At 43.7% G+C, this 14,707-nt stretch overlaps 2 protein-coding genes across 2 annotated transcripts in view; both read left to right on the top strand.

The window, feature by feature from the left end:
* Positions 1-14,661, top strand: part of LOC141069223 (heme oxygenase 2-like) — a 35,699-nt gene extending 21,038 nt beyond the window's left edge. Inside the window, exons 4-6 of the mRNA XM_073558659.1 lie at positions 5,032-5,523; positions 11,114-11,219; positions 11,320-14,661. Of these exons, the coding sequence (XP_073414760.1) occupies positions 5,032-5,523; positions 11,114-11,206 (585 nt within the window). The 3' untranslated portion in view covers positions 11,207-11,219; positions 11,320-14,661. The remainder of the gene's footprint in view (positions 1-5,031; positions 5,524-11,113; positions 11,220-11,319) is intronic.
* CDKL4 (cyclin dependent kinase like 4) overlaps positions 1-14,707 on the top strand; it is an 88,840-nt gene that overhangs the window by 15,593 nt on the left and 58,540 nt on the right. The gene's annotated exons all lie outside the window — the stretch shown is intronic.

Genomic DNA, 14,707 nt, shown 5'->3' on the forward strand with positions numbered 1-14,707 from the left:
AGCTCTCCGGTATCTCCTCCTGCCCTGCGTGCTGGCGAGACCCGGAAGTGACGTCAGGCGAAAGGGTCACTTCCGGGGTATGTGGAGCTGTCATGGCGGCCCCCATTCTGCTGCCAGCACACGGAGCTCGCCGGCGCCTGCTGTGCCTGCTCCAGGACCCAGGGAGGAGGAGAGGGAATCAAACTGACTCGCTGAGGGCAGAGCTAACCCGTTATTAACCCGCCGGAAGACGCCGACAGGTAAGACAAATCCCCTGCTGTCATGGACGGTTCTTCCTGCCCTGCATCTGCAGAGCCCAGCGCTGCCCCAGCCACAGTGAGTGTTATCTGGGGTGGGTCCTAGTGGTGCTATCCGGGCTAGAGGTCCTCAAAATGCTTCTCCCCCTCTTTTTTTATAGGGAGAAAAGTCTGCCCATAAAAGCACCAATACCTCCAGCAAATCGGCAAAGTGTGCCATATGCAGTACGAAGCTTCCCTCTAATTGGGAGAAAAAGTTATGTCAGGCATGCACGGATAAAGTGGTCAGGGCTGAGCACCCGTCATTAATTGACGAGATCCGCAGCTTGGTCACCCATCATGTTCAGAACTCTTTAGCCGCCCTGTCCCCCCCTCCGCCACCTCCACCCCCTCCAATTATGGGCTCACCACCTTCAAAAAAGCGGAGGATGCAGGTGGAGGATTCAGAATCTGAGTTGGAGAGGTCATTCAACTCGAGCTCCGAAAATTGGGAGCAACCAGGGACCTCTAGGGCACCTGACGTTAGAAGGTATCTCCTTTCCACAGAATACGTGGAGGAGTTGAATAGCGCAGTACGCGCCACTATGGGCCTAGAAGAGGAACCTGTCACGCAAACAGCACAGGATCGCATGTTTGGGGGATATGAAGGGCCTAAATGAGCAGGCTTTCCAGTTCATAAAAGCATATCAGACATGATCTCCCAGGAATGGGAATACCCTGAGAAATGCTACTCAGCCCCTTCAGAGCTCCGTCATAGATTTCCTCTGGAAGGAGAGGAGTTTAAATGGGACATCCCGAAGGTTGATGTCCAGGTGGCAAGGGTGGTAAAGAAGACGGTTCTACCATTTGACGATGCATCTCAGCTTAGAGACCCAATGGACCGTAAAGCTGAAAGCCTCCTGAGGAAAACATGGGAAACCTCTGCGGCCACCTTTAAATCAGGAATTGCGTCCACTTGTGTCTCTAGGTCCCTCTTTCAATGGATTGAGGAACTACAGAACCATATTTCGCACGGTACCCCAAGGGGTGACCTCCTTAACTCACTCCCTATCTTGCAGAGAGCTACGGGCTTCCTGGCAGATGCATCAGTGGAGATGATCCGTACTTCTGCCAGAGCCATGGTACAATCAAACTCTGCCAGACGAGCCCTCTGGCTTAAGATGTGGAGCGGAGACATTACATCCAAGGTTAAACTATGCTCTTTTACCCTTTAAAGGTGAATGTGTCTTCGGCCCTGCCTTGGACGAAATTCTGGAAAAAGCCACAGACAAAAAGAAAGTGCTTTCCGAGCAGAGAACCACAAGGAAACGTTTTTTTCGAGCCCCCCAGAATCAGTCATCCCAACCACGAGGGAAGGGAAAGACGGGAAGATGGAGCTATGCTAAAGGGAGAGGCAGGAACATCCTGGTCCCCCAGCAGCAACAACAGCAGCCCCAAGAAATACAATGACTCGATCCCGGTGGGGGGAAGGCTTTCGAGATTCTTTCTTGCCTGGCAGTTGATTTCCAACAGCCCCTGGGTCCTCAGTGTGATCAGAGAGGGCCTACTGCTGGAACTCGAATCCTATCCCCCGCGGGGTATGAGAGTCACCTCCCTACCATCTTGGGAGATCCCAGCTCTAAACTCCGGCATTCAGCAGCTTCTGCTATCAAAAGCCATCTCTCAGGTCCCTGTGGAGGAACAAGGAAGAGGGCATTATTCCAGATTGTTCCTAGTAAAAAAAAAAAACACAGGAGAGTCGAAGATAATAATAAATCTAAAGGGCCTCAACCAGCACATTGCGTACCACAAATTCAAGATGGAGTCGTTAAGGACCTCCATTCCTCTGATAGGGCAGGATTACTTTATCGCTACTATAGATCTGAAGGATACCTATTTCCACATCCCCATCCATCCTTCCCACAGGAAGTATCTGAGGTTCGCGATCCATCAGGGTGCAGAAATAAAACACTTCCAGTACCACGTGCTTCCATTTGGGATATCATCTGCTCCTCGAGTATTCTCCAGCATCATGACAGAGGCTGTGTCCCACATCAGAAGCCAGGGAATATGTATTGTACCCTACCTGGACGACCTACCAATAATAGCAGCCTCCTACTGTACTCTGGAGCTACAGGTGACTCAGACTCTGGACATTCTCCAGTCGTTAGGATGGATCCCGAACATAAAGAAGTCGCAAATCCAACCTTCCCAGGAGGTGAAATTCTTAGGAATCCGACTGGATTCAAAAAATCAAATGTCCTTCCTCCCGGAGGAACACCAGAGATCCATAATATCAAGGGTCTCAAAGTTCAGGGAACAGAGATCCCCGACCCTCAGGTCAGCTACGTCCATACTAGGGTCTATGACCTCCTGTATCCAATCGGTGCCTTGGGCACAGGCTCACTCCAGAACGCTCCAGTCCCACATTCTAAAAAACTGGAACCGGGATCACACCTGTCTGAACAGGAAGGTCTAGACCCCAGGGGCAGTGAGAGCTTCGCTGGCATGGTGGATAGACCACAAAAAATTGTGCAAGGGAATTAGCTGGTCTCAGAACCCATTAGTCACGGTAACGACAGATGCCAGCAAAAGAGGCTGGGGAGCTGTAGTGTTTCGACACCCATTCCAGGGTTTGTGGAGCCAGGAAGTGAGTGCATGATCCTCAAACTTCAGGGAGCTGAAGGCGGTGGAGGAGGCTCTGCTGGCAGCAAAGCACCTGGTCCAGGGCCAGCATATCAGGGTCAACTTGGACAATGTAACAAGAGTAGCCCATCTCAGACACCAAGGGGGTACGAGATCCAGCAGCCTGGAGGGTCTTTCAAACCGAATATTTTCCTGGGCCGAAAAGCACCTCCGTTCTTTGACAGCAATTTACCTGAAGGGTACCACCAATCTGCAGGCGGATTTCCTAAGCAGAAAAATCATCCAGTCTGGCGAATGGACCCTGAACAAAATAATCTTCCAGAAGCTAGTCGACAGGTGGGGCCTCCCCGAGGTGGATTTATTAGCCTCAGGAGAAGTGGAAAACTACTTCTCACTCAACCCCAGGGACAGGTCCCTGGGAGTAGATGCCTTTGCCCACAGGTGGAGGTTCCATCTAGCATACGCCTTCCCGCCAGTTCCAATCCTTGCCGCAACCCTGAGGAAGATTCGGGAGGATCAAACTCCAACCATCCTAGTAGCTGTGCTATGGCCAAAGAGGAGCTGGTACTCTCTGATAACGGAACTGCGGGTGGAGGGGCCATTCATCCTACCCACGGAAGACGACCTTCTCTTGCAGGGCCCTCTACATCACCCAAACCTCTGGGGAATGAAGCTGGCGGCCTGGCTACTGAAGCCCAGATCCTGAGGGCCAGGGGTCTATCGGAAGCGGTAATAAAGACTCTCCAGAAGTCTCGGAAACCAGTCACTATCGCTATAAATAATAAAATATGGAAGTTCTCTTCATGGTATCTACCAGACTGGCCTGACCCAGAAAGGCCCAACATTTCCCGTATCCTGGACTTCCTGCAGAGGGGGCTGGAACTGGGTCTAAAACCTAGCACACTGGAAGTACAGGTGTCAGCATTAAGTTCTATGTTCGACTGTGACTTGGCCAACCACAGGTGGATAAGAAGATTCATGACATTGGCTACTAGACTTTATCCAAAGAAACTAATAGCTGTCCCAACATGGGACTTGAATGTGGTACTTACGGGACTCACTCAATCTCCCTTCGAGCCCTTGTCATCCTGTACTTCCCAGCTCCTCACCTGTAAGGTGGCCTTCCTTATAGCAATAACTTCAGCAAGGCGAGTGGGAAAGCTCCAAGCTCTCTCGGTTAGGGAACCCTACCTAACGGTTAGAGACGACTCCATAGTGCTCTCTCCTGATCCATCCTTTCTACTGAAGGTTGTGTTTGACTTCCACAGGTCGCAGAATATAATCCTTCCTTCATTCTGCCAGGACCCAGCAAACTCTAAAGAGGAGGTGTTTCACACGCTGGATGTAAGACGTATAGTTCTCCACTACTTGGAGTGTACCAAACCCTATAGAGTCGATCACAACCTATCTATCCATACTTCTGGCCCAAACAAGGGAAAAAAGGTGGCAAAGAACACCATTGCCAACTGGATTAGAAGAGCTATCTCTGAAGCTTACCTGGCTCAAAACATCACTCCCCCTGCAGGGATCAAGGCGCATTCAACGCGGTCTACCCGGTCTACCTCTACTTCATGGGCTGAGAGGGCAGGCGCATCTTCAGAGCAGATTTGTAAGGCAGCAACCTGGTCCTCCTTACATACCTTTACCAAACACTACAGATTAGATCTTGTATCTAACAGGGATTTAGTCTTTGGCCGAAAAGTTCTTCAGGCCGTTGTCCCCCCCCAGTGCAGTATAGGTTGTTATGCCTCCTATGCTGTCGTGGAAGGTTGCTAAAGAAAATAGAATTAGACTTAACGGTAATTCGGTTTCTAGAAACCTTCCACGACACCACTATTTCCCTCCCTGTATTCTTGGACAAAATTCTGAGAATCTTAAGGTAACCGGTGCTATGGTAATCAGTTATAAGTCACTGGTGAGAGGGAGGTGGGAGGGACCTTTTAACCTCTCGTGCTTCCTGTCCCCCCATTAGGGTGTGGAGACGACCTCCTCCTATGCTGTCGTGGAAGGTTTCTAGAAACCGAATTACCGGTAAGTCTAATTGTATTATATATATATATACACACACACATATATTTCAATCAGGTTGTTTCATCTCAGGTGTATTGGTAACAGATGAATTGATAGCCTATAAATTGTTCACACCCCCTTGTCTGCATCTTGTATACAGCTCGCCACGGCTGCTCTGTACTACACGTATTCTGTGCTGGAAGAGGAGCTTGAACGAAACAAGGAGAACCCGGCCATCGCTCCGCTATATTTCCCTCAGGAGCTGCACAGGGCGGAGGCGCTACAGAAAGATGTCACCTACTTCTATGGTGAAGATTGGAAGGACACGATCCAGTGCTCCGAGGCCACGCAAGCTTACATAGACCGGATCCACCACTTAAGTCTTAACAAGCCAGAACTGCTGGTGGCTCACACCTACACCAGGTACATGGGGGATCTGTCAGGAGGACAAGTCCTGAAGAAGGTGGCACAGCGAGCCCTGCACCTGCCCAGCACCGGGGAAGGGATCCAGTTCTACATGTTTGATGACGTCACCAATGCCCATAAGTTCAAGCAACTCTACAGGGCCCGACTCAACACACTGGAACTGAATGCCGAGGCGAAGAAGGGCATGGTGGAAGAAGCAAAGAAAGCCTTCCAGTTTAACATGCAGGTATGTGTCTAACATCGAGAAACTAGATCTGAGCTGAAAAAGTAAATTAATGTGTATGCAAAATGTAAATGCATATAAACACATGACCTTTGTGTCTAATAGCGCCGGGAATTCTGAGAATTATAATACTGCCCCTATGTACAAGAATATATCTATATAAATATATATATATAAATCACACTTGCAGCCAGTTGACATGGATTAAAGTTGACTCAACCTCTGTCCTGTGTCCTTGTGTGTACCACATTGAGCATGGAGAAAAGAAAGAAGACCAAAGAACTGTCTGAGGACTTGAGAAACCAAATTGTGAGGAAGCATGAGCAATCTCAAGGCTACAAGTCCATCTCCAAAGACCTGAATGTTCCTGTGTCTACCGTGCGCAGTGTCATCAAGAAGTTTAAAGCCCATGGCCCTGTGGCTAACCTCCCTAGATGTGGACGGAAAAGAAAAATTGACAAGAGATTTCAACGCAAGATTGTGCGGATGTTGGATAAAGAACCTCGACTAACATCCAAACAAGTTCAAGCTGCCCTGCAGTCCGAGGGTACAACAGTGTCAACCTGTACTATCCGTCAGCGTCTGAATGAAAAGGGACTGTATGGTAGGAGACCCAGGAAGACCCCACTTCTTACCCCGAGACATAAAAAAGCCAGGCTGGAGTTTGCCAAAACTTACCTGAAAAAGCCTAAAACATTTTGGAAGAATGTTCTCTGGTCAGATGAGACAAAAGTAGAGCTTTTTGTGCAAAGGCATCAACATAGAGTTTACAGGAGAAAAAAAGAGGCATTCAAAGAAAAGAACACAGTCCCTACAGTCAAACGTGGCGGAGGTTCCCTGATGTTTTGGGGTTGCTTTGCTGCCTCTGGCACTGGACTGCTTGACCGTGTGCATGGCATTATGAAGTCTGAAGACTACCAACAAATTTTGCAGCATAATGTAGGCCCAGTGTGAGAAAGCTGGGTCTCCCTCAGAGGTCATGGGTCTTCCAGCAGGACAATGACCCAAAACACACTTCAAAAAGCACTAGAAAATGGTTTGAGAGAAAGCACTGGAGACTTCTAAGGTGGCCAGCAATGAGTCCAGACCTGAATCCCATAGAACACCTGTGGAGAGATCTAAAAATGGCAGTTTGGAGAAGGCACCCTTCAAATATCAGGGACCTGGAGCAGTTTGCCAAAGAAGAATGGTCTAAAATTCCAGCAGAGCATTGTAAGAAACGCATTGATAGCTACCGGAAGCGGTTGGTCGCAGTTATTTTGGCTAAAGGTTGTGCAACCAAGTATTAAGCTGAGGGTGCCAATACTTTTGTCTGGCCCATTTTTGGAGTTTTGTGTGAAATGATCAATGTTTTGCTTTTTGCTTCATTCTCTTTTGTGTTTTTTTCATTTAAGACAAATTACATGAAGATAATACCAAAGAATTTGTGTTTGCAATCATTTTCAGGAAGAAACTGAGTATTATCTGACAGAATTGCAGGGGTGTCAATACTTTTGGCCACAACTGTACAAGAGTATAACTACTATAATACTCCTCTTATGTACAAGAATATAACTACTATAATACTGCTCCTATGTACAAGACTATAACTACTATAATACTGCCCACTATATACAAGAATATAACTGCTATAATACTGCCCCTATGTACAAGAATGTAACTGCTATAATACTGCCCCTGTGTACAAGAATATAACTACTATAATACTGCCCCTATGTACAAGAATATAACTACTATAATACTGCCCCTATGTACAAGAATATAACTACTATAATACCGCCCCTATGTACAAGAATATAACTACTATAATACTGCTCCTATGTACAAGAATATAACTACTATAATACTGCCCCTATGTACAAGAATATAACTACTATAATACTGCCCCCCGTACAAGAATATAACTACTATAATACTGCCCCATATGTGCAAGAATATAACTACTATAATATTGCCCCTATGTACAAGAATATAACTACTATAATACTGCTCCTATGTACAAGAATATAACTACTATAATACTGCCCCTATGTACAAGAATATAACTACTATAATACTGCCCCTATGTACGAGAACATAACTACGATAATACTGCTCCTATGTACAAGAATATAACTACTATAATACTGCCCCCTATATACAAGAATATAACTACTGTAATACTGCCCCCTATGTACAAGAATATACTATAATACTGCTCCTATATACAAGAATATAACTACTATAATACTGCCCTATGTACAAGAATATAACTACTATAATACTGCCCTATGTACAAGAATATAACTACTATAATACTGCCCCTATGTACAAGAATATAACTACTATAATACTGCTCCCTATGTACAAGAATATAACTACTATAATACTGCTCCTATGTACAAGAATATAACTGCTATAATACTGCTCCCTATGTACAAGAATATAACTACTATAATACTGCTCCCTATGTACAAGAATATAACTACTATAATACTGCTCCTATGTACAAGAATATAACTACTATAATACTGCCCCTATGTACAAGAATATAACTACTATAATACTGCTCCCTATGTACAAGAATATAACTACTATAATACTGCTCCTATGTACAAGAATATAACTGCTATAATACTGCCCCCTATGTACAAGAATATAACTGCTATAATACTGCCCCTATGTACAAGATTAAAACTACTATAATACTGCCCCTTTGTACAAGAATATAACTACTATAATACTACCCCTATGTATAAGAGTATAACTACTATAATACTGCTCCTATGTACAGTTGTGGCCAAAAGTATTGACACCCCTGCAATTCTGTCAGAATACTCAGTTTCTTCCTGAAAATGATTGCAAACACAAATTCTTTGGTATTATTATCTTCATTTAATTTGTCTTAAATGAAAAAACACAAAAAGAATTGTCCTAAAGCCAAATTGGATATAATTCCACACCAAACATAAAAAAGAGGGTGGACAAAAGTATTGGCACTGTTCGAAAAATCATGTGATGCTTCTCTAATTTGTGTAATTAACAGCACCTGTAACTTACCTGTGGCACCTAACAGGTGTTGGCAATAACTGAATCACACTTCCAGCCAGTTGACATGGATTAAAGTTGACTCAACCTCTGTCCTGTGTCCTTGTGTGTACCACATTGAGCATGGAGAAAAGAAAGAAGACCAAAGAACTGTCTGAGGACTTGAGAAACCAAATTGTGAGGAAGCATGAGCATTCTCAAGGCTACAAGTCCATCTCCAAAGACCTGAATGTTCCTGTGTCTACCGTGCGCTTTGTCATCAAGAAGTTTAAAGCCCATGGCACTGTGGCTAACCTCCCTAGATGTGGACGGAAAAGAAAAATTGACAAGAGATTTCAACGCAAGATTGTGCGGATGTTGGATAAAGAACCTCGACTAACATCCAAACAAGTTCAAGCTGCCCTGCAGTCCGAGGGTACAACAGTGTCAACCCGTACTATCCGTCGGCGGCTGAATGAAAAGTGACTGTATGGTAGGAGACCCAGGAAGACCCCACTTCTTACCCCGAGACATAAAAAAGCCAGGCTGGAGTTTGCCAAAACTTACCTGAAAAAGCCTAAAACGTTTTGGAAGAATGTTCTCTGGTTAGATGAGACAAAAGTAGAGCTTTTTGGGCAAAGGCATCAACATAGAGTTTACAGGAGAAAAAAAAAGGCATTCAAAGAAAAGAACACGGTCCCTACAGTCAAACATGGCGGAGGTTCCCTAATGTTTTGGGGATGCTTTGCTGCCTCTGGCACTGGACTGCTTGACCGTGTGCATGGCATTATGAAGTCTGAAGACTACCAACAAATTTTGCAGCATAATGTAGGGCCAGTGTGAGAAAGCTGGGTCTCCCTCAGAGGTCATGGGTCTTCCAGCAGGACAATGACCCAAACCACACTTCAAAAAGCACTAGAAAATGGTTTGAGAGAAAGCACTGGAGACTTCTAAGGTGGCCAGCAATGAGTCCAGACCTGAATCCCATAGAACACCTGTGGAGAGATCTAAAAATGGCAGTTTGAAGAAGGCACCCTTCTAATATCAGGGACCTGGAGCAGTTTGCCAAAGAAGAATGGTCTAAAATTCCAGCAGAGCATTGTAAGAAACTCATTGATGGTTACCGGAAGCGGTTGGTCGCAGTTATTTTGGCTAAAGGTTTGTGCAATCAAGTATTAGGCTGAGGGTGCCAATACTTTTGTCTGGCCCATTTTTGGAGTTTTGTGTGAAATGATCAATGTTTTGCTTTTTGCTTCATTCTCTTTTGTGTTTTTTCATTTAAGACAAATTAAATGAAGATAATAATACCAACGAATTTGTGTTTGCAATCATTTTCAGGAAGAAACTGAGTATTATCTGACAGAATTGCAGAGGTGTCAATACTTTTGACCACAACTGTACAAGAATATAACTACTATAATACTGCCCCCTATGTACAAGAATATAACTACTATAATACTGCTCCTATGTACAAGAATATAACTACTATAATACTGCTCCTATGTACAAGAATATAACTACTATAATACTGCCCCCTATGTACAAGAATATAACTACTATAATACTGCCCGTATGTACAAGAATATAACTACTATAATACTGCCCCTATATACAAGAATATAACTACTATAATACTGCTCCTATGTACAAGAATATAACTACTATAATACTGCTCCTATGTACAAGAATATAACTACTATAATACTGCCCCCTATGTACAAGAATATAACTACTATAATACTGCCCCTATATACAAGAATATAACTACTATAATACTGCTCCTATGTACAAGAATATTACTACTATAATACTGCCCCCTATGTACAAGAATATAACTACTATAATACTGCCCCTACATACAAGAATATAACTACTATAATACTGCTCCTATGAACAAGAATATAACTACTATAATACTGCCCCTATGTGCAAGAATATAACTACTATAATACTGCCCCTATATACAAGAATATAACTACTATAATACTGCTCCTATGTACAAGAATATAACTACTATAATACTGCTCCTATGTACAAGAATATAACTACTATAATACTGCCCCCTATGTACAAGAATATAACTACTATAATACTGCCCCTATGTACAAGAATATAACTACTATAATACTGCTCCTATGTACAAGAATATAACTACTATAATACTGCCCCCTATGTACAAGAATATAACTACTATAATACTGCTCCTATGTAGAAGAATATAACTACTATAATACTGCCCCCTATGTACAAGAATATAACTACTATAATACTGCTCCTATGTGCAAGAATATAACTACTATAATACTGCCCCCTATGTACAAGAATATAACCACTATAATACTGCCCCCTATGTACAAGAATATAACTACTATAATACTGTTCCCTATGTACAAGAATATAACTACTATAATACTGCCCCCTATGTACAAGAATATAACTACTATAATACTGCCTCCTATGTACAAGAATATAACTACTATAATACTGCCCCCTATGTACAAGAATATAACTACTATAATACTGCTCCTATGTGCAAGAATATAACTACTATAATACTGCTAGTTTTGTAATTGTTTATTTTCTTTAGTTATTTGAGGAGTTGGATAAGATAGGAACAAGTCTCCCTGATGAAGGAGAAGATGGCGAAGAAGGGAAGGGAGATATTCGCAAATACCTGTAATATGCTGCTAAAGGTGCGTGTTTGTGTGACACATTACATATATATACACATACGTAAAAACGCACAGTGTAGTGATGTGCAGGGGTCTCGGCTCCTTTCCTTTTCTCTTGCAGATGCGGCCTCCTCAGGATGTCCACTCCACGCGGCAGTGGATATATCAGGTTGCACGGAAGTAAAAAAGTGCTAGCCGCTTTCGCTGGCACCACACAGACATTTATGTTCCCATGACAGTGCCCCTGCTGTGATCTTGTCCCGCTTAATCCATAAATTTCCATTAATGAACTGCCAGTTGGGGTGGCTCGGCCTAGGGAGTATTAACTCCTTTATGTCTTGATTAAGGGGGTACATACCCTATAACTGTGTTATAATAGATCGATGAGCACAGCCTCAGGCGCACAATAGGTTTCCCCCTAGAAGTCGTCATCATGCCGCCATGCTTTACTCTCTATGCACTAGTCATGGCAGCAGGGGCGCTGCTCATCTCCTACTTGTATTACATGATAGGTTGAGAGGATTTAGCCATACAGTATATACAGTTGAATCCACTATATAAAAAGACACATTTGCAGGTTTTTCTCAATATCTGACATGAAATCAGAAAAAACCTTTCCCGTTTTAGGTCAATTAGGATTACCATAATTATTAATATTTGCCAAATGCCAGAATAATGAGAGAGAGAATGTTTTAAGGCATTTTTATTAGTCAAAAGTCTCCATACACTAAGATTACTATGCCGTTAAACAATTCTGGACCGCCCATATGATGTCATGTGTTAGGAAGCTTCTGATTTTTGGAAACATCTGCGTTAGAGACACACCTGTGGATGTATTTTAATGCACACCTGAAACACACTGCTTCTTTGTGTAGCATCATGGGAAAGTGGCGGTGGATACCGCGTTCTTCCAGGCCACACAGCGCCACCACCCACCAACGACCGCTATCCACTCACTACCAAAGCTGTCACCTTCCAATAGCTGATATAAATATATTAATCCCATGTGTGAGATTGACCTTTCAAGGGATTCCACTTTATAATACACATATACTGAGGATATTATACTGATGTTCATCCTTCTAATTTTCCGCCCAGATCTCCAGATCTTTGTGGATATTTTGGCCCATATTTTTCTTATTAGTGGTGCTTCATTCAAATATTCAATGATTCTTTGAACATGAGCAGTCTTGTGTACTGATGAAGGCTTATTGTCATAGCCGAAACATCTAATACTTGTGACTGCAAATAAAATCCTTCACATATCACATACCTTCTTTTTGTGCACCTACTCAGTAGTGCCACAATATATTTAAAATTTAAACATTTCTGGACTGCCCATATGATGTCATGTGTTAGGAAACTTCTGATTTTTGGAAACATCTGCGTTAATTAGAGACACACCTGTGGATGTATTTTAATGCACACCTGAAACACACTGCTTCTTTGTGTAGCATCATGGGAAAGGCTAAAGAAATCAGCCAACCTATCTTGTGGACTTGCACAAGTCTGGCTCATCCTTGGGTACATTTCCAAGATACCTGAAGGTGCCTCGTTTATCTGTACAAAAAATTATACACAAGTACAAACAAGATGGGAATGTCCAGCCATCATACTGCTCAGGAAGGAGATGGGTTCTGTGTCCCAGAGATGAACGTGCTTTGGTCCAACATATGTATATCAACCCAAGGACAAAAGCAAAAGACCTTGTGAAGATAAATAGCGGAAGCTGGTAAGATTGTGTCAATATCCACAATGAAATGAGTACTGTATCAATATGGGCTGAAAGGCTACTCTGCCAGGAAGAAGCCATTATTCCAAAAGAAAAATAAAAGCGCCAGATTAATGTTTGCAAATGCACACTGGAACAAAGACCATATTTTTTGGAGACATGTCCTGTGGTCCGATGAAACTAAAATTGAACTTTTTGAGCATAATGACCATTGCTACATTTGGAGGAAAAAGGAAAAAGTTTGGAAGCTTAAGAACACCATCCCACCTGTGAAACATGGGGGAGGCATCATGTTGTGGGGTTGTATTGCTGCAGGAGGGACTGGTGCACTTCACTCATCTCAACAAATTAGCCAGGAAGTTAAAGCTTGGGTGGAAATGGGTCTTCCAAATGGACAATGACCTGAAGCATACTATCCAGTCAGCAATTCCAGTCACCCAGTCATCATCATCCTGCACAGGTGCTTGGTAATCAGCCTCACTACCTTAGAATCATAGAATCGTAGAGTTGGAAGGGACCTCCTGGGCCATCTGGTCCAACCCCCTGCTCAAAGCAGGATTCGCTAAATCATCCCAGTGAGATGTCTGTCCAGCCTCTGTTTGAAGACTTCCATTGAAGGAGAACTCACCACTTCTCTTGGCAGCCTGTTCCACTCATTGATCACTCTAACTGTCAAAAAGTTTTTTCTAATATCTAATCTGTGTCTCCTCCCATTCAGTTTCATCCCATTGCTTCTAGTCTTTCCTTGTGCAAATGAGAATAAAGTGGCAATGGATTCCACGCTCGCTCTCGTTGTTAGGTCATATAGCTTCAGTTAAAATGTCTCTCCTCCCCAAGTTGCTCTATTATTTTGAGACTCTTCCTGTTAAGGTCTCTATGTGAGAACTTAGATATCTCCAGGATGTTATAATGAGGTTCATTTAGAATGGTAGACGTCACAGGATCTCCAAGCGTGTCCTTATCTCTCATAACTCACAGGGTGACTGTCACGGGACAGTAGTGGGAAAACAGGGGACGAGGAACCTGGGCCCCTGAACTGCCCCTCAGGCTAAGGGGGTGCCCTGACTTTCCTTAACCCGGGGGTACAGTTGATGGTAGTGAGGCCCACGTCACCGACCTGTCCCTATCTCCTGTCTAGCCCTGAGCTAAACCCCCACCCCCTCCCCAGGAGGTGAGACAGGGAAAAAAGTCAACTGCACCAAAAAACAAAGAAAAGATAAAACAGACACCTCGGGGTTAAATCAACTAATAAACAAAACTTAGCTTTATCTGCTGCAATGCACCGTACAGCAGAGTAAGGCTCCTGAACTCAGCTTTCAGCAGAGCCACCACTGCTCCTGATAAGCTGAACCACCACTGCACCAGGTAGCTCCAGTCTTCACCACGGTTGGTATCAAAAGGAAGGTGGGAGTGGTCAACCACCTGCATAGCAAACCGACCAGCCATTCAATTACACCAGCGGCCACCGATGGGAAAAACTGATATTAACCCCCGATGGCCTGAAAGGATAAAAGGTTTAATATGCAAAGCAAGATCTGCCACAGATGAAAAAATGGATCGTGACAGTCACCTGTCCGTTCCGGATATTATTAAATACAATTGGGCGGCTAATCTACGAAGGATTCCTTCATGGGCTTCACTTTGGGCCTTTAATAAATAGACAGAAATAGAAAAATTATGGCTTGCCCCTATTCCCCGGAATTCATAACTACGGACAAACAAGTCAATCAAGATCTTATCTCCCCTGTCTATTCTTGGGAGGGGACTGTCACCTCAG

The sequence above is a fragment of the Dendrobates tinctorius genome, unplaced genomic scaffold (assembly GCF_039654945.1).
Source record: "Dendrobates tinctorius isolate UK_male_01 unplaced genomic scaffold, ASM3965494v1 ptg000257l, whole genome shotgun sequence".
Taxonomy (NCBI): Eukaryota; Metazoa; Chordata; class Amphibia; order Anura; family Dendrobatidae; genus Dendrobates; species Dendrobates tinctorius.